Source organism: Centroberyx gerrardi, chromosome 1, assembly GCF_048128805.1.
Source record: "Centroberyx gerrardi isolate f3 chromosome 1, fCenGer3.hap1.cur.20231027, whole genome shotgun sequence".
Classification (NCBI taxonomy): Eukaryota; Metazoa; Chordata; class Actinopteri; order Beryciformes; family Berycidae; genus Centroberyx; species Centroberyx gerrardi.
In genome coordinates, this window is record NC_135997.1 from 35,632,708 (window position 1) to 35,652,449 (window position 19,742).

Consider the following 19,742-nt stretch of genomic DNA (forward strand, 5'->3'; position numbering starts at 1 on the left):
AACTCAGCCAATCAAAGTGATTGTTTACGGTGCATGGAGAGATCGCTAGGGAAACGCACAGAGAGTGATCTCCAAATTACAGACATGACGTGATGCGCACATCAGGAGCATTAGAGATCGATTTAGATCCATTTCTATACAGACCAACTTTTGATTTTGTGCCTCTGAATGGGTAACACTGCATCTCACAGTCAAAAGCGCCCTCTAGAGGCCACCTGACGAAGCGCATCATCTCACTAAGCATTACCTCACTGACTGACTGACTGACTGCCTGACTGCCTGAGCTGCGTTTGCCTTGTGATAGCCTCGGCTGCGCCGTGGGAAAAAGTGGCAATGTGAAGCGCCACTATGAAACAAAATGTACATTGTTCATTTAATTTGATAGAAAGTCATACAACAACTACATATAGGCCTCCGGATCATAGCACAAGTTAGACATTATGATACTTCAGACCTTTGATGGGAAGAAATTTTAGTGACTGGACCTCCTTGAATTTTAGTTGAATACCCCTGGAGTAGAACATCTTATAGTTCAGGTAATCAATCTTGAACGGGCCATCAGGAGGCTTCCCACGGACATGGCAGCCATCGATGGCACCAACTGCCAAGCTAAAGACCTCATTTTGAGCAAGACAGGCAAATCCTTGGCTTACCTCCTCTCATCTGGCCTTGGGAAGTAGATTGCCTTCCTAGGTAGGTAGATGACCTCCTAATGGCCGCAGACTCTGGCTCCCCCAGCTTACTAATTTTGCTGGACTTAAGTGCAGCCTTCGACACGGTGGACCGTGGCATGTGTCAGCGCCTCCTGGAGGTGGGAATCACAGGCACTGCCCTTGACTTCTTCCATTCCTACCTCACAGGAAGACAGGAATATGTTGTCCTTGGCAATTTCACCTCCAGCATCAGCTGTGTTACCTCTGGCGCCCCCCCAAGGGTCAGTCTTGGGGCCCTTGCTCTTTCTAATCTATATGCTGCCCCTGGGAAGAATACTGAGGAGCCACAACATCAAATTCCACTCCTACGCAGACAACACACGAATCTACCTGCAAACCTCCCCTGACAAACACTTGCACTATCCCGAGCTACCAAATGCCTGGACGACATCCATCACTGGATGAGCAACAACTCCCTGCAGCTAAATGGCAGCAAGTCAGAAGCCATTCTCATCGGTACCCTCGATCAGACAGAAAAGGCAGGTATCACCCACATCACCATCACTGGTCACCCCATCCCACTCTCCTCACTTGTCACAAACCTGGGTGTCAAGCTGGACTCATCACTGTCCTTTGATGCACACATTAAATCTCTCTGTCAAATCTCATTCTTCCACCTGAGGAACATCGCAGGATTAAGACCCTCCCTGAGCAAACGTGATGCAGAAAAACTGGTTCATGCCTTCATCAGCTCCCGCATTGACTATTGCAATTCTCTGCTCGCAGGCCTACTAACCAAAACTATCCAGAGGTTACAATATGTCCAAAACAGTGCCGCCTGGGTTCTCACCAAAACACAGAAATCACAGCACATCACCCCAGTTCTCCGCTCCCTTCACTGGCTCCCAATAAACCAACGGATCATCTTCAAGTTACTCCTCCTGGTGTTCAAGGCCATAAATTGCACCGGTCCAACCTACCTTCAGGAGCTCCTCACCCCTCGATCCTCACCCCGGACACTCAGGTCTCGGCAGCTCAAATCTCCTTGCTGTGCCACGGACAAAGCTGACAAGCATGGGAGATCGTGCCTTTTCGTCGCTGGGGCCACGCCTGTGGAATCAGCTCCCGGGAACGATTAGGGCCCCAGACTCACTCGCTGTTTTTAAATCAAATCTTAAGACTCACCTGTTCCTCTCTGCTTTCCCCTAGGGTCCTGGTTCATATGTGCTTTTCCTTTTAAACTTGGGTCTCTAAATTTTAGTCTCTAATTTTATTAATCTTATTTTAACCCTTATTTTGGTTTATGCTTCTAATCGCATGATTTTTTGTGTAAATTGACCAGTTTTTAACGTACTATGGTTGATTTATTCTTTCTGTGAAGCACCTTGAGATTTCGTTGTATTTTAAAGTGTGCTATAGGCTATAAATAAAATTCATTCATTATTAGATACACAAGAACTTTCCACCCCCTAAAGTTGTAAACAGATTGAGCCATAATACAAAATATGTCATGCAGGGGTAACACAAGTAGCTATGCTTAATTGTTACCTCATGCACAGAGTGAGAGGTATATTCAGAAGTTGAGTTTAATTTACCTAGATGCTTGCCCTTTCACTATGAGACTGGCATGACTCCGCCTCTACTTAGAAAATACAGGACTGTATTGGTGTCAATGTGTTCACCAGAGGAGTTTAATCAGTCTGCTTATTTGTTCACTAAATTAAGTAAATTATTAAAGACATGTCTTTAGATTATTGCGCGACCGTGCCTGAACTTGGGAATTCCCGATATATGGAAAAATGAAGGTTAATTGTTCACCCAACTCAGTGGCCAGTACATTACATATCCCGATCACCAGGTTAGTATAGTAAAAGCTTCATTATTTTGGTTTCGATGGCAGTCCTGTTGACCTATGCTGCTAACTTGAATAAGTGACTCTGTCCAATCAGCCACCCACATGCGCTTCTCGCATTCTTGCGTAGCAAAATGTGTAGTCCAAAATTTGCAATGCGGGTCACGAAACGCAATAATTTTGTTAATGGATTATCATGCAGGCTGATTTTGCTGCAGCGCTGGCCGCTAATCTGCTCTCTGTGCCTTGAACATAACGTAAAGCACAAATGTAAACGGATACGGCGGCGCTTACATTTACCTTTTTAGACCACCCTTTAGACAGTGATTAGTCTGATCTGACGCATGTATCAGACCTGTCGAGTATGATTCGAAAAATAATTTTAGGGCTAGACATGTTAAGTTTTGAAGTTAAAGTAGACTATACTCATTTGCACTGAAAAAGAGATTGCTTTCCTAAGAAATGGATACTGTGAAATAACAGCGTTGCAGAGAATAGTGTCATGTGTATTTATTACTGAGGTGTATTTTCTTTTGTTCTTTTCTCTAACAAAGCTAATGGAGACAAATGCTATATTATCCATTACCTGCTGATTTTTTTTTTTTTTTACCTGTTGACTATGATAAAAAAAATATATAATTAAAGTAAAATCATCAAAAGACCTTGGACTGCCAATTTTTCATTGTGGAGTTTTGTAATTAGGCTAACTGCTTATTATCAACAAGAGAAATACCATTTCGGTAAAGCTTCGGGACGTTTATTTTGAAGGTCGGGAACGAAATTCTATCGGAAGTGAGCGTCTTTGAGGAGGAGGAGGGTCTTATTTTGGATTTTATTAATCAAACATGATTAAAAGTAACTAGTCCACACTCCGAAGCAGAAGGTGGTGGTAATGTGCCTATAACGCTGGTTGCCCACCGCCGTTAAACGACAAGAAGAAGAAGAAGAAGAAGAAGAAGAAGAAGTAGGGTCTTATTTTGAAAGTTGTAACCGGAAGTAGAGTATGTTTAACTTTAGCTGGCTTGTTGGGTTTTGCCTGACAGCCGCAGAGGGCTTGTGTGAGCAGTTAACGGGTTATATTAAGCCAGCAATTTAGTTCTGTGCGACAGAGAAAATAGTGGAAAATCTTCATCGTTGGTCTTTATTCTTGATGAACCACCGAGCCAGTCCAGAGGAAAAATGCACCGTCTTAAACACCTAGTATACCAGCCTCCCGTCGTTCTTTATCGGTCTAAGTCGCTGCATTCATGTTTGTCGCAGTCTGTTCGGCTCAAAACGCAGGGGCCTATTGAGAAGTATGGTTTGAAACGGTTCAGCACGGCAGAGGCCACCGCGGAGACGAGGGAAAATGGCAAGATGCGAGAGAAGAGCCTGACTATGGAGACCATAAACCCGCAGGTGAAAGCAGTGGAGTACGCCGTGAGAGGACCCATAGTCATCAAGGCTGGGGACATCGAGAGGAGGCTGCAGCAGGTAAATAACTACTTTACTGATATAAACTTATGAACGTCCTACACCATTAAAATCTGTTTTCCTCGTCGTTATTTCTTGAAGTTATTGAATGGTTGCTTTGTAAGGAACAAAGATGATGACGAGATGGCCCCGACAACGCTACAATCTATCTTGTATGGGACTTTGTGGGTGCTAGTCCCAAAACTGGGCTATAGGAAAGAATGTGACCCCAAATTCATTGCCCCCCCCCATTCAAAAAATCGGCAATTTAATGTTGCCGGTTGTTGACAAACGGACACGTATCGTTGAGTATGACTTGTGACATTTTACTAATCGTTGGACTCTTCTGGTAAATTCAGTCTCATTTCAATGAGACCACAACTTATACACACTGCTCGCTACCGCCGGTCACGCTGCAACGTTAGATGGAAGACGATTGTGGGAATAACAGTCGACATTTTATGGAAATAAGTGCTGCTTGGTGAATTGAATGTATGCCGAAATGAATAATGGCTCCTAACGATTCATAAAAGGTCTTAAGTCATGTGTCTGTGTGTCGATAAGCAAGGCAATATTAAATTGACAGAATTTTCCATTGAGTTTGACGGAGGCAAGCATGACAGCAGAGCAGGTTGCATCATCCTCCGCCGCATCCTCACATCCTGTCGCCTGAGTCCCTTTGTAATTACCTCTAGTATTACAACGCATCTAAAGTTCCTCTTAAAGCCAAAAAATTTAAAGTTAAATACATCTGTATGATGCTAGAAGTAGCCAATCTTGCTAGGATAGTGAGATGGGTTACAGTCTCTATGCTTCGGAAAGATGGACTGCCCCTGGATACACCAAAATGTGTTTGGTGTTGTGCCACGCCGTCAAGTCAGACAGAATATAAAATATGACTTCCTGTCAAAACTTTCAAAATAAAGCTCCTTTTAAAGTAATTAGCTGTGAACATATAATGGCTAAATATGTCACAGAAAAAGAAAAAGAGATATTTGGTAGAAGTAAATCAATGTGGAAACCTTGAATGAATAAATCTGTGCCCTCAAATGTAATAATTGGTGTCCAATCAGTGCCCTCAATTTTACAAGCAGGTATGGTTACATACAGTATATGGAGCTAAACTTGACTCAAAAAATACTCAAGAGGAATTAAAACTGCAAAACAGTAATTGAACTCAGAAAATTTAAACTGAAAGAGGGTAAAAAAAGTATTGTAACTGAAAGACAATTTTTGCAGATTTGCAAGTAAAGTCCCATATGTGTTTTCAGTGTATTGTGTGATTTCAACTCCCCACACTTTTCCACACGATTCTGTGCTGTTACCCTGTAGGTAATCTGAGAAACCCAGAAGTTTGCACAACACAAAGCCAGAGTGGAATATCAAGGGTCTGGGTCTGGTAGCGGGACTACCCTGTAGGCTGTATAAATAAGAATGGCGATGATGACTCGGCAAATAGGCCACACCTGAAAGTGTGAAGCCCTATTCAAATGTGAGCAAAAATGTAAATCGACATTTTCTGTGGTTTGCTTTTTTCTGTGTTCTAATAATTTATGTAAAATGTACTGTATATGGTGTAAATAATTCGACGTTACCATTTCACGGTTGTCAAACAACAGCAAGATCATTAAAATGTTTTTTCTTGAAGTCAAAAATGCTAACATGACTCCTCTCTTGAACGGAAGTTTGAGTTTGCTAGCTTGTAAGCAGTTTGTGACTTCCAGAAAATAAACATTTTAATGATAATGCAGGTCTTTGATAACTGTGAAAAGATAACGACAAATCATTTACACCATATACATTTCACATAAATTATCAGAACACGGAAAAAGCAACCACAGAAAATGTTGATTTTTTGTTTTGGCCATAGAAATAGAGCGGGGCATATCAGATTAGACATTCTTATCTATGGTATCACAGCACGACCTCAAATGAGAAATTGCTTTTATACAACAGTTCTATAAATAAAGCTATGTGAGACAACAGATTATGATTTCTGTCTTTTATTTGTCTCCGCCAAACAAGAGCATTTCTCCTTTGCCCAGAATTTCTCTCAAATGATTTTCTCATATGAACTGTAACCAAGTAAAATCTTGAAAATTGCATTTATATTTTTGTTCAGTGTATATTAGAAATTAGAACACCTGTGAGGCGGCGTGATGCATATAGTAAAACGTCCCATTGCTGTTATACTGTATATCAGCACTCATGGAAAGCTTCCTGTCCAATCAAATTACTTGACCGGAACTAACTATTGTATAATGAAAGACAAAAAAACGTGAGAGCTGATTGGTCGATTTCAGACAGTCCAATGTCTGTGTAGACTGGAGCAAAATCTGAATCGCTTGTACAAGTGGGCGTGTTTTATATTTGGTGACTCAGGAGAAATGGCATAGTAACATGATTCAGATTTTATTACTGTTATTACTTCACACCTCCAAGTACCAAAATTACCAGAAATATTAGGAATTGCCGCATCCTAGGATACCCCTCGTTTAAACAAAGCGAGAGCCTACGGCATTAAATTCCGACTTTCCAGATTGTATTTACCACTTTGTTGGCTCATTCATGTGCTCTCTGCTTGTGATTTCAATGTTTCCAACATGACTTGAGGGCAGGATAAGACGAGGGGAATCTTTCAATTAGAGCTGAAACAATTAGTCGACATTATCGACAGTGTCGACAATAAAAAAAAAATGTCTGCAATAATTTCTGTTGTCGAATAGTCGTGTATTATTGGCCAGGCAGCCTTTCTGGCCTTTTTAAAGACGAGATGAAATGAAAAATGCCTTTTTAACCCTTTTAGATCACATCCCCGGTCATACTGTGCACCTATTTAACAATATATGCCAAAAAAAATACCAAAAATCAATTTCATTGTATTCTTATATCAAAATTCAATCATGTTTTCTTCCTGTAAAACAAAATATGCCGTGTGCTTACGTAAGCATGCCCGTAACTAATTTCAACCAATAATATCATGACATCCATCCATCAATCAATCTTCAACTTTTAGCGCACAGAGCTAAGAGGCTAAGATTCATTAGTTAGCTAGCTAGCAGCAGCACGGTGCTTCGGTGTGTCTTCGGGTGTTATGACACGCCCACTTTTCAACGTTCAAATCAAATTCCTCCCAACGTTACGTCCCGCCTGTCTTTCCTGTTTCACTCGGAAATACGTCACGATACGGAAGTTAGATACTCTCGAAATGCCGTTTCATCTCGACTTTAACCTCTCACTTGAAGAATGAATGACAGATAGTGTGACCGCAGTGTCTGTACATTGGAAGGAAAAATACATAAATGCATCTACAACAGTCGTCTTTACACAGCTGACCCAGCTAAAAATGCTGTAGCAGAGCAAGATAGAATGAATCATCAATTTCTACAAGCTTCTTTATCCACCTTTTACCCGGTATGATCATCTTTGCACTCTGGCTTGACATATTTACACACAATTTGACACTGACTCTGCTGTGCCTGTTCTCTGGTAACTCCAGTTGTTTTGGAGAAGGCTGCGGAGTAGTGCTAACAATTTTTTTTTTACCATTTTTAGCCCAAACCCCAACCCTAACAATCTAATCCAGACACATCTATAGACCACTACTGTCAGAATCACCTGAAACCTGAAACTTGTAAGAAATTAAATTAGCTATTGCGACTGTAATGTCTTATAGAAAAAAAAATACTGACTTTATATTTCTACATACAACATGGGCCTCGGTCCCACTGACTTATATTGAGGTGGGTGGAATATCAGTATGCAGAGGGCAGTGGGGGAAGCATCTCACCCAGGACGTCCACATTGATCCTTGGTTCCAACAAGTATATTATTTTGTTTCATCAATGTGTGTGTGTGTTTGTGTGTTTGTGCGTACGTGTGTGTTTTCTGGTTTGCTGGCTTGCATGTAAAAATTTGTTGTCCCTCCCTGCCCCCCCACCCCCATGTTAAAAATAGACCTCCCTTAGAAGAAGACATGAGTCTGTGTGAAAACAAGGCAGCCAAAATCAAATCAAAAGCCCCAAATTAGCCTAAAATGTATAATAGTGTTGATGATTAATCTGTTCATGATGATGATGATGAAATTACAGTCTTTTTTTGTTTCTTGTCTCTCCAGGGAGTGAAGCAACCCTTCACTGAGGTCATCAAAGCCAACATTGGGGATGCCCATGCCATGGGCCAGCAGCCAATCACCTTCCTCCGTCAGGTGAGGGTTGGACAGGGATTGGTCTGGAGAATCAGAAAGTGACAAGCCTCCTTTCATTATTAAACTCTAAATTGAACCACACAGTCTTTAAGTCTTATTGCGCAGAATGGTGATGAACACAAGCAGCCGGCATTGCTAGTACAGTCTACTACTAGCCTCAAAGATAATGCTCCTCACAGACAATGCCTGAGTCTTTGTTTTCAGTAATAATGGATCATGCTTTCATTTTTATAATCTTGCAGTAAATGTCAGTGGGGTGATTTCCAGCTAGAACTTGGTCAGTGAAACTTCACTTCTTACTCTGACGCTTCCTCTGGTCAAATTGGTGCCAGCAGCAAAATCCAGCCAAGTGTCTGAAACTAATTACGGAAATTAATCATTTCCCCTTTAAAGTATTATTGGCAGGTAAGCTACAGGTAACTTCAAAAGTAAAGGAAGGACATACCAGCATACCATGTCTTCCACTGAATCAGAACTAAAAGTGCAGTTGATTTCTCCAGTTTTTTGGCATGAGGCTAAAGGCAGGACAGCTGGACAATAGGAACTCAAAAGGTGGAGGGAACCAATATCAGTCCTGTGCGAATAGGACTTTAGTCTTGTAAACAAGAGAACTATGAGAGATCCAGGATACTGTTGATAATATTGTCCTAAATGCCATGTGGAGCTATTCAAGTGATGGTGAAGGGAGGTGGAAATCTAACCATGGTACAAAATGTTCCATGCGATAGACGAGCTTTCTGCCAGGCAGGGAAGGTAGACACGCTCAGAACACAGAACACTATCCTGCTCACCCCCACCTCACCCCCACCTCACCCCCACCTCACCAGGCTGGCATCACAGTGGTGCAATTGACGCTCTCAAGCTATGCACTGCAATCAAACTCTGTAACTGCGGGTACACTGCTGCTTCTCTGGTCAGCCTGCGTTTGGCTGATTCGATGAAGTGCAACTCATAGACTCGTGGGCACGCAGGTGATCTGCAGCCACACTGTAACATATCTACACAACTGCCACTGTGCCACATCTGTTATAGCTGTAGTACATTGGTTTACTGGACACCTACTTGCTGCACTGTAGCCTGCAGACTCCATGTCTTATTGTAGTACAGTTGTGCTGCTCCTATGGATGCCACGCTGGTGTATAAAATGAGGCTACATCACACTAGAGCAGGGTTCTTCAATTCTGGTCCTCGTGGGCTAGTGTCTTACAGACTTTTGGTCCTACGTAGTGGTTAATGAGCCATACTGTGTCTAGCTGAAACTAGGCCGGTGCTGAAATTTCATAGAACGACTATCCAAAACTATCTTGATATACAATACTATCTCGATAATTATTAATAAGATGACAACCGTAGGAGGATTTGACAGGGATGCTGACGCTGATTTATTGCTTGCAGCTGATTATCCCGACTTCAGCCATGACTACGTTTATATGTTTACCATGGATACTTCCTCTATGACGCTGTTCACAGAGGATTAGAGGGCTCTTCCTTTTGGAGAAAATAGATGATGGTCAGTGGTGACAGAGACTGGGGATATGCCCGTGTCTGCGTTTGTTGTTCAGCCACCCAACAAGTCCATGGTTATCACGGTGGTCACGGTAATGAAAATTAGGGGCAGTGTCATGTAGGGCTGTCAAAATTGGCCAAAAATGACGTTCGATTATTCCTTCTAAAAAAACACATAGGTTCGAATCACTCGAATATCTATTTTTGCGCATTATGTCCATAAGAGGACAAACCAATACAACGAGAGACATAACTACTTGTATAGGTATATTTACTTCAACATAATCTTTTAAAAGATCTACATACCTACACATTACAAAATAAACAAATAAAATAATGTCCTATACCGTAAAAAAATTCATTTAAAGACCGTAGACCTCTCTCTTTCTCTCTCTCTCTCTCTCTCTCTCTCTCTCTCTCTCTCTCTCTCTCTCTCTCTCTCTCTCTGCACCGTGGTTGGTGCTAGAGTGAGAACTGAGAACGCGCTGTCTCTCGGAGCGAGATCAAATGAGGTAATATTCATACTGGTTTAAATAAACAATTTGATAGTATTTTTCCATCTTTGCTGAGCAAGAGTTTTGTGCAAAAGGAATTAAAGGTCCCGACTCCTGTCCCAAATATAGGCCGGTTGTATTCAATGATTGAAGCAAATAAAAGCCCGGGCGATTCATTTACGGTATTTTTACGGTATATAGAACGGACATTCAACGCTCCGAGCGAGCTGTGCTGTGATAAACATGGAACAACAATGATCTTTTCCTTGACATGAAACGGGAAATAATAATCAAACAATGCAAATCACTCTCTCTGTGGCCGAGTTGGGTTGTGAACTCTCTGCCATCATCACCACACGGTTGTTGTTGAATTATTCGCTCGTTTCAGCTTGACCTACATTTCATTTTCAATCAATGAAAGTGACGTTGTGTGACTCCTGTCCGTCATGCAGTGCATTCAGTGCAGCGGCCCGGGCCCACGCGAGAACTCGCGAGGCAGACAGCCGCGGTAGTGCTGCTTTTTTTTTTCACAATCGAATATTAATTTTCACAATCGAATGTCTGTTTTTTTTTTACAATTCGATTATATAATTGAATTTAGAATATTCGTTGACAGCCCTAGTGTCATGTCATAGGGGCGGTTTTGTCAGGAACAAAAACCTGCTTAGAGGGAGCATTGCTGTCCTCCCTCACATCTTTTTATTAATAACTAGTCACCATCCAGACAAGTATTGACCCTATCTAAAGTCATACTAAATGTTATTACCATGGTTTTCGTAGTGATTCTCTTGCAGAGTGAGGTGTGTCTTTGATTAGTATCTAGACTCAGTCAGCATGACTCGCTCGGAGTCATGCTGGGAGTGGTTGGTGTTTGGCTCCGGACTTCTTTTTTATCAGCTGGCTATGAAACGCATTGTTGGTCAGCTGCTGCACAAACAGTATTGTGCACGCACGCACGCACACACACACACACACACACACACACACACACACACACACGCACACACGCACACACACACACACACACACAGCTGTACACAGCCTGTTGGTACAAATAGCTTAAACTTCTTTACATGGCACAGGCAAGACCCTGCTACTCGTAGGACTAGAAATCTTAGGCCTATGTGTTTCATCAAGTATTGATTTATGTAACTTGGAACCATAGGTTACTAGCCTATTATGTAAGGCTAATTTAACAGTGCATTAATTTTCATATGAGGGATGTGCACAAGTCCACACATGGACTTGTTCACATGGTTGACTTTTCAGTGCCTGGTGTAAACCGGTATTAAAATATTTGGTGCATGCGGAAGTTTCCAAAGGCTACATTTTACATCTTTATCAGTCATGTTATCAATGAGGGCAGAGATTATCTCAGGTCAAATGTCTGCATGCTAGTTTGGCTAGCTCCATCTTCCTGGCTGGTAGAAATAGCTGGATGGAGCCATGCTACCTTCCACTGCACAAGATTATGCTTTACTTTCTTGAAATGTGTGTGGGTTTGATAATGATATAATAGGGTCATTCCGTGTCAACTCAACCAGAGCTTGGCGGCTCGAACTTTTGATTTTGATAATTTTTCTCCTGGTGGAAGATATACATAAATGATGAAGAAAGCCCAAATATTAAAGCTCACTGATCATTATTTACTGAGTTTCCCCCAATTTTGTAGAGTGAGGGTCAAAACGATAATTTTCGCCTATGATTTGGAGCAAGTTTAGGGGTCTATAAAGCGACACTGAGAAAGCTAGCAGCTCCACTATTTTTCTTTTACAGAGAGGCTTGTAGGTAGACTACAAGATTCTGACATTTTCAGCACTTGATTTTGTGATGTGTGCCTATGGCAGTAGCTGAAAAATGACAACAAAAAAAAAACATCACAAGTGTTTTTTTAAGAGTTTAAATGTTAATCACTCCAAATCTATCAAAGATACCTCAATATCCTTTTACTTGACATGTTTTCAAAGGTCAAAAACCAACTGTGTGACACGTGGTAGGAAGCTATTCTTTTGTGTCCATAAAGAAGAGGTTCTGAAGTAAAAATAATATAAAATTTGGAAATGTATCTTTTTCCTTCATTAAAAAAAATTAGGGCAAATGTGACAAAAAATATATATGTTTTCGAGGGTCAAAAATACACTACATTGACAATGTGTGACAAACCAATACATTCATAGTAGTGCAGAGGTCCTGTACATTGAATTAAGAACTGTTCCTCTCATGAAATTCACGGCTGGGGGCAGAAAGTGGCAAAGTCAGGTCACTCACTCATGGACGGTTTGCAGGATCCTGTGCTTCGTCAGATGGCCTCTAGAGGGCGCGCCATGGGACGGAGGACACAGGATCTGTGCTTGTTTTGTCACATTTGCCCTAATTTTTTTTAATGAAGGAAAAAGATACATTTCCAAATTTTATATTATTTTTACTTCAGAACCTCTTCTTTATGGACACAAAAGAATAGCTTCCTACCACGTGTCACACAGTTGGTTTTTGACCTTTGAAAACATGTCAAGTAAAAGGATATTGAGGTATCTTTGATAGAGTTGGAGTTATTAACATTTAAACTCTCAGAAAAGCACTTGTGATGTTTTTTGTTTTTTTCATTTTTCAGCTACTGCCATAGGCACACATCACAAAATCAAGTGCTGAAAATGCCAGAATCTTGTAGTCTACCTACAAGCCTCTCTGTAAAAGAAAAATAAGAAAAGAAAATAGTGGAGCTCCTACCTTGCTCAGTGTCGCTTTTAGATCCCTAAACTTGCTCCAAGTTTGACCCTCTTGACATTGCTGTGACATTGTTGACGTTCAATAGAACACCAAAATTGTCTTTGACATTTTGCATTGTGTCAAATCTCTCCTGAAGAGAGTTAATTGCAACATCAACCACGACATTGAAAAATGTCACTTCCAGGCTTCGCAGTGCATCAGTTAGAGGCTCATCAGCAGCCTCATATGAGAACAGCTTTTTGGTGTTACTAAGCCTTTTCTGCACTAGAATGGCCTCAATATTCATTTCCTTTGCTGCTGTCTGAACATCAGCAAAACCTGAGGCCCTGTACTGCGCGAGTGATGTTTTGGCTGTAGCAATTAGGTCTTCGGCCACATCCAACTGCATTGAAGCTAACTGTAGAAGCTTGTTAACCTGGTTGATAATGGTCAGAATGTCATACCATACTATGCAACAAATCAAAAAGCGATAGGACCCCACCTCTTCAGCAAGAGCCTTGGCCCGCACTTTGGCAACTGGATCAGATAAACTCTGCCGAGCCTCCAAAAGAGCATCTCTGATTTGTGCTGCCTGGTATCTCACTGCATGCATGCTCTGTAGCCTGCTCTCTCACCTCGTGTCACTCCATGATTTGACTGTGAGGTCAACATGGCTCCTCAGAATTGCCCATCTTTGAGTTCCTCCAGAAAAGAAGTTTAGATGTGTAAAGAACAGCATCATCCCTTGATGCCTTTGCAGCATCTGCCAAAACCAAGTTTAATGTGTGTGCTCCACAGGGGGCAAAGACAGCTCTTGGATGTTTTTCAAGAAGTCGTGCCTGTACACCTTGCCATTTCCCCTTCAGGTTTGCTCCATTGTCATATGATTGACCCCTACAGTCTTGGAAATCTATGTGGAGCTCTTGTAGCTTGTCTAGAGTCACTGTGGGCACATTTTGATCTGTTATCTCCCCCACAACAATAAATTCTAGGAAATATTCTTTTATCTCTGGCTCTGGATCCAGATCAATAACCTGTATGATGACTGACATCTGTTACTGATGGCTGATGTCAGGGATACAGTCAAGAATGATCGAGTACTTTGAGTTGTGAATTTTTCCAGCAATTCCATTACCTTAGCACTGATCAAGTGGATGAGCTCATTTTGAGTGTCCTTTCCCTGATATAGTGCGTGTGTGTGTGTGTGGCCATCTTTGATTTTAGATTGGATGAGGCCCTAGGCATTTGCCTATTCAGCCTATAAGGAGCCCCGACCCTGGGAATATGAGAATGCGAAATGAGAATGCGGCAGGATTTTACGAGCCATAACTCCATCCTACATAGACTAATAATGTAGCTTCAGCCTACATAATAATAATCTTATTTTGTGCTTTATGATTATAGTCTCAATTCTATTTCAATCAGTGCTCTTTGATCTGCTCAGGACATCCCTAGTAGAGAGATAGGCTAATGGCTAACTGTAAATTGATGGCTTCCAAAAGTTTTATAATTTATAATGCTACACTGTCAACAGCCAATAGGTGTGCTGTCTTTGGTTGACATCCGCACCTGTAGTGACAGCTGACAAGGCTCTACAGACAGAGAGGAGTAAACATGGCGATGCCAGCGGGGAAGTGCAAGTTCCGGTTCTGTTGGACCATCGTCCTGGAGGAGAAACTGGTGGAGCCTGCGTGTTGTAGCTTCATTCGCACTCAAACATCATAGTCCATTATCAGTGTTTTGAGCCTGTATAATCCTTCACATGCACTGAAAACCGGTGTGATGCAAAGCAAGGAAATATTACCAAATCTCTGAAAAATCCTGCTGGAGTCTTTTAATGTGTGACGCTGTATGATTCTCAGTCTTCAGAATAACAGAATCTTAAAGGAACACTTTGCCGATTTTCAACCAGCTTTGTATCATTACAATGTCGGCAGTATATGCAAATGAACAGTGTTTACCTTCCCTCCATGTTGCCTGCACCGAGAGCTCCCCGTTCATTTGCCGGCAGAAACTGTCCGTGGATGCGGGCGTACAAAAATGAGTGAATACAATCTGTAGTTCGAATAACAGCCATGCGAGCCGGCGCAGCTTCAAAATCTGTTGTTCTTCCGAGAACCAATGACGTCACTGGTTCGCTGAAGTACAACAGATTTTGAAGCTGCGCCCCAGAGACACAGAGAACATTAAAAAAACCTGTTGTTGTTTTTCACACTATATCCCGATTTCGGATAGATAGAGATATGGTTGAAAATCGGCACTAGGACTAAAAACTCATGACTTGAGACAAATTGTTATTGTGAAATATTGTGGAAAACAGGATTTCCCTTACCTCTTTGATTATAAAAGAGTTGAGATGTGCTATCTAAACATTGTGAAAGTATAATTTTTGTAAGAAATAGGCTAACAAAGTGTTTGTTGTTTTTCAAAGCGGTTGCCATTGTTTATTTAATGAAGAGCTTTCCCTACCTGTCGCTGCACATTTCACTCTTGAAACGGTTAGCCAATCAGAACAGAGGGTCATTAATATTAATGAGCCACAGCAACAGAAACAGCCTGTTCTTGGTAAGGCTCAGAGAGATGCTGGAAAATGAATGTGTAAAAATGTATTGAGAGTGTTTTTGGTACATGACACCACACAAACCGCTTTTAATGGACCTCGACATAAAATAAAACATTGGAAAATGTAGAATATTGGACCTTTAAATGTGAGAGTGTGTCAGACTAAATGTCAGCATTAGAGGTGCAATAAATCAGATTTTTTTCTGCCCCATTGCTCAAATCGACCATAATATACAAGATCTGTAGGGTGATAGAGTTATTGATCAAAAGCAGTGACTCAATGATTGCTTGGCCAGGTACTAAGATTTCTGGCTTTCAAAACTCACTTTCAGGCCCATACTCTGAAACAAACATCCCTACCCAATGGAATTTCAAGACACTTGCAATGTTGTTGATCCTTGCAAATGAATATTTGAATGTTTGTTTTTTATGACCCTTAAGATCCCTACAGTGTGTGTTCTTTATAGGTGGTGGCTCTGTGTTGTTTCCCTGAGCTGCTGGACAGTCCGGCTCTCCCCGACGATGCCAAGCAGCGAGCCCAACGCATCCTGCAGGGCTGTGGAGGACAGAGCCTCGGTGGGTGGGTGTGTGTCTGTCTATGGGCTGGAAAAGGACGGACTCTTTGTGTGTGTTTGTGTGTGTGTGTTGTGCGGTGGGGGGCTTACATGTGACAATGCAGGAGTTGGTAGAGGGGAGTGCTGACATAGTGGGATTATTGACTGCTGACACACTGGCCCTTTAGAAAAAGTTTGTCAGGATCTGGTGGAAAAACACAAAGCCAAACAGGGTTAATGTTTAAATCTTGTGAAACACCACTGACTAACAACTATTGGCCCGAAGAGGTTGAATGACTATAGTCACATGCAGTCATAAAATCCATTAAAACGGCCCCTGATCTGATTGCAACTTCAAGGTGATTATGTGAGATTTTCTCCCACATATACACGGGTAATTGAATGCAACAAGTGTGACTGGTTTTCAGACTGTTTAGGTAGAGAAATAAACCAGTTACAGACTGGTTGGAAATCGGTGTAGGTACAATGATTTCAATTTAGATGTAGCTTTTAAATGCCCAAAGAACCATGTTTGTAAATTACAGTTCTCCCAGTCAAGAAAAAAAATGAACACGTACCAAATTTAAAATCAACTTCAGCATTATTTTTGATCCTGCGTGCGTGTATCGGTTTCAGTGGCGAAACATTTGACGACAAATGCGTGAATTAGACTAACATATAAGTGCGAACCTGTGATTCTACTAGTGTCAGTGTTTCCCACAATGTGTCAGTCAAGATTGTCGTCGCTAACTAACCTAAACACCTAAATAAATAATGCATGGACAAATTAAATTGCGTTGGAAAAGTCCACTTTGTATCAATTTACTTGTAAGCCAACAAAGTATACCAGTAAATACAGGGAGGAAGGCAGTGCAGTGTGCAGCCATGGTTTGCAATGGCATGAAGGAAATAAACTGAGGTTACTAAACAGACTTACTTAACACATCTTACTTAACAGACTTACTTCCTTGCTAACTAAGCTGAATACCAATGTTTTAAACAGGCCTGTTTTAGACAGGCCATACTGATATTACTGTGTCTTGCATATGATCCTCATTCATTGCTATGTCGCTTTTGTCCAGTGATGTCGTGGTGAGATGCTGTGTTCAACATGACTTTGGTCTCAGTGAAAAAAAACTTGTATATAATGGAGTTTGGAGGTTTTACAGTCAAGGCCGGACGACTTCGCCATCCATAGAGGTTCATAATGAGGCATAGCATAATTTTACATACGCAAGTAGAGTCCAGAGTGCTTATCTCCACTTCTACCGGCCATTGCTGACGAAGGGGCTGTGCACGGTCCAACTCACTCAGCAGACACGTCTTTCCTTATGTGGGAATAGGTAGGCAATGTCCACAGAGACACCACCAGTCGCTGCTGGCTCGTGGTGGTTCTTGGGCTGGTTCATCAGCAACAGCATTTAGAGGTTGGTTAGCTGCTTCTGCCAGGGTGTCCTTTTCTCTTCTCCTCAATTCTTTGTCACTATATTTAGGTTCAAACATGTATGGATGTACATCCACTTCCAGTAATAACTGACCAAAGATGTGCTCATCCATATTATCATACAGGTAGCTCCAGCCATCAGAAAAAAATTTCATAGAAAACTCAGGGGAAAGAAGTTGGTGAAAGCCCTCCTCCTCCTCCCCCCCTCCCCTACCCATTGTAGTCTTTCAAGCTTGTAGCTATGAGCATAAAACATCATAATTACATACAGTGTTCCTGTTTTGGACTCATATGGAAAACTATTTTTAAAAATAGATAGAGACAGCTTTGGTCAATCAAGTATCTTTGAACTACATCATTTAGTGACCCTTTGAAGACTGAGCCTATGGTTAATCAAAGATGGAATGTTTCTTAAAGCAGAACTAATGACATCATAGCATATCAGCAGATGATATACATGTGAAAATAAGAATCTGTGTGTGTGTGTGTCAGGGTCATACAGTGCCAGCCAAGGGGTGGAGTGTATCCGTCAGGACATCGCTGCCTACATCGAGCAGAGGGACCAGGGTGTACCTGCTGACTGGAACAACATCTACCTCACCACAGGGGCCAGTGATGGCATCATGGTACGAACTGAAACCAAAGCTGGGGTATTGACGGGGAGTGAGGGAAACTCATAACGGTATATGAATATCAAGTATCTAAGAATAGAGGAGGCACCCTTTGCCTTCAGAACAGCTTGAGACCTCCTTGTCCTGCTATCGTACTGCATCCTGAACTGTGTTTAACATTGTGGTTGAAGGCTTCCTTTGTCTCTTTTGAAACATAAACAAATCTGGAGGAAAAAGGCTGAAAGACGACTCAGCAGACCACATTGCTTTTTTCCATTTCTCAGGGCTTCAGGTTTTATGCTCCTTACACCAGGTTATGCATCTATGTGTGTTCACCTTGTATACAAGATGTTTCTGAATGGCAGCCCTGTTATAAATATCAGTTTTGTGAAGCTCAGTACTGTGCTGAGACTGTGTCACAGAGGTGTTGGTTCAATTCTGTGGTAATTTTTGAGTCTGTAGTTTAAAGGTGTTTAATGTAGCAACTATCCTGTCAAATGAACGATTTTTCAGACTGTTCTCCTCGACCCAATTCAGATAACGACTACATGGCCTCTTTGGAACTCTTTTTGACTATGTTCAGACAGCAAGCAAATTTAATTTGTTTTTCAAATCTGGTCTAGACTGTCCACATTGTAATTTACAAATGACCAAACTGGATTGGATTGTTTAAACATTTGCTGTCATTATGACATTGGTTGTCATAGTAACATTGCAGGCATGCACATGCCATTGGCACGTTTTCTGTTCAACAATTCTGAGTGGTAGCAACAAGCTAGTAACATGGCCGTTTGGCCGTTGCTTATTCTGACTGTTTTCATGACGCCATTTTCTATTCGTGATGCAGAATCATGAAAGCACTTCACTAGTCCCGGCATCTGCTTTTGTTGTGTGATGTTAATGTTGAGTGGGGAGTGACGGAAAACAACTTGAAATTGGATCGTATAGTGGTCAGACGTGAGTGGCATTTTCAGACATGCGATTTGAATTGCATTTCAAACCATCTACAAATGTGGTTAAAATCTGAGCTGAAAAGATGGGATTCCATGTGTTGTTTTGCTGATCAGATTTTACATTGCTTTGACATGGCTTTCAAGATGGCGGCAGGTGTTTGTCACAGCCTGGCAGGTGCTGCTGTCTCACCTTTCCAAAAATATACTGGAAAACCGCCAATCATTTTAGCTGAAACCCCGAAAAAATGGTCATCATGGACATTTCACTTGAGAAGTATCAAATCTAAAGAGCTATCACGTTTTGTGATCTTAATCGTGCACCTACTGATTGTTACGATCTTACCTCTGCGGGGAAGCTGGTCAGCCGCCTCTATGCGTTCGACTCAAATCGAGTTGCCGGATGAGATTGCCGTACCCCTGGTTTCGTGGAGTCAATACACCATATACTCCACTGTCCTGGACGGCAGGCAAGCTTTGCCCCGATGTCGACAGCGCGGCCTCTACGATGGGAGAGCCTCCGCTCCTGACAACCAGAGATTATCTACCTTTCTCTGCACCATCCTGTTGCTCTGTGGGGATGTCCACCTCAATCCTGGACCGGAAAATTTCCAGCAAAACCGATGTGAGGGACTTCAATCTGCTGCGAGATCCGAGACCGCCGGACTTAAATCTGCTGCGAGATCCGAGACCGCCGCACCGCCCGACTCCTGGTTTCATCCCCTTCAACATGCACCTGTTTTCAGTGGAG

General features: G+C 41.9%; 1 protein-coding gene across 1 annotated transcript in view; it reads left to right on the plus strand.

The window, feature by feature from the left end:
* Positions 1-3,538: 3,538 nt before the first annotated feature.
* LOC139911560 (alanine aminotransferase 2-like) overlaps positions 3,539-19,742 on the plus strand; it is a 37,166-nt gene continuing 20,962 nt past the window's right edge. The window contains exons 1-4 of the mRNA XM_078283701.1: positions 3,539-3,978; positions 8,075-8,164; positions 15,900-16,008; positions 17,923-18,056. Of these exons, the coding sequence (XP_078139827.1) occupies positions 3,685-3,978; positions 8,075-8,164; positions 15,900-16,008; positions 17,923-18,056 (627 nt within the window). The 5' untranslated portion in view covers positions 3,539-3,684. The remainder of the gene's footprint in view (positions 3,979-8,074; positions 8,165-15,899; positions 16,009-17,922; positions 18,057-19,742) is intronic.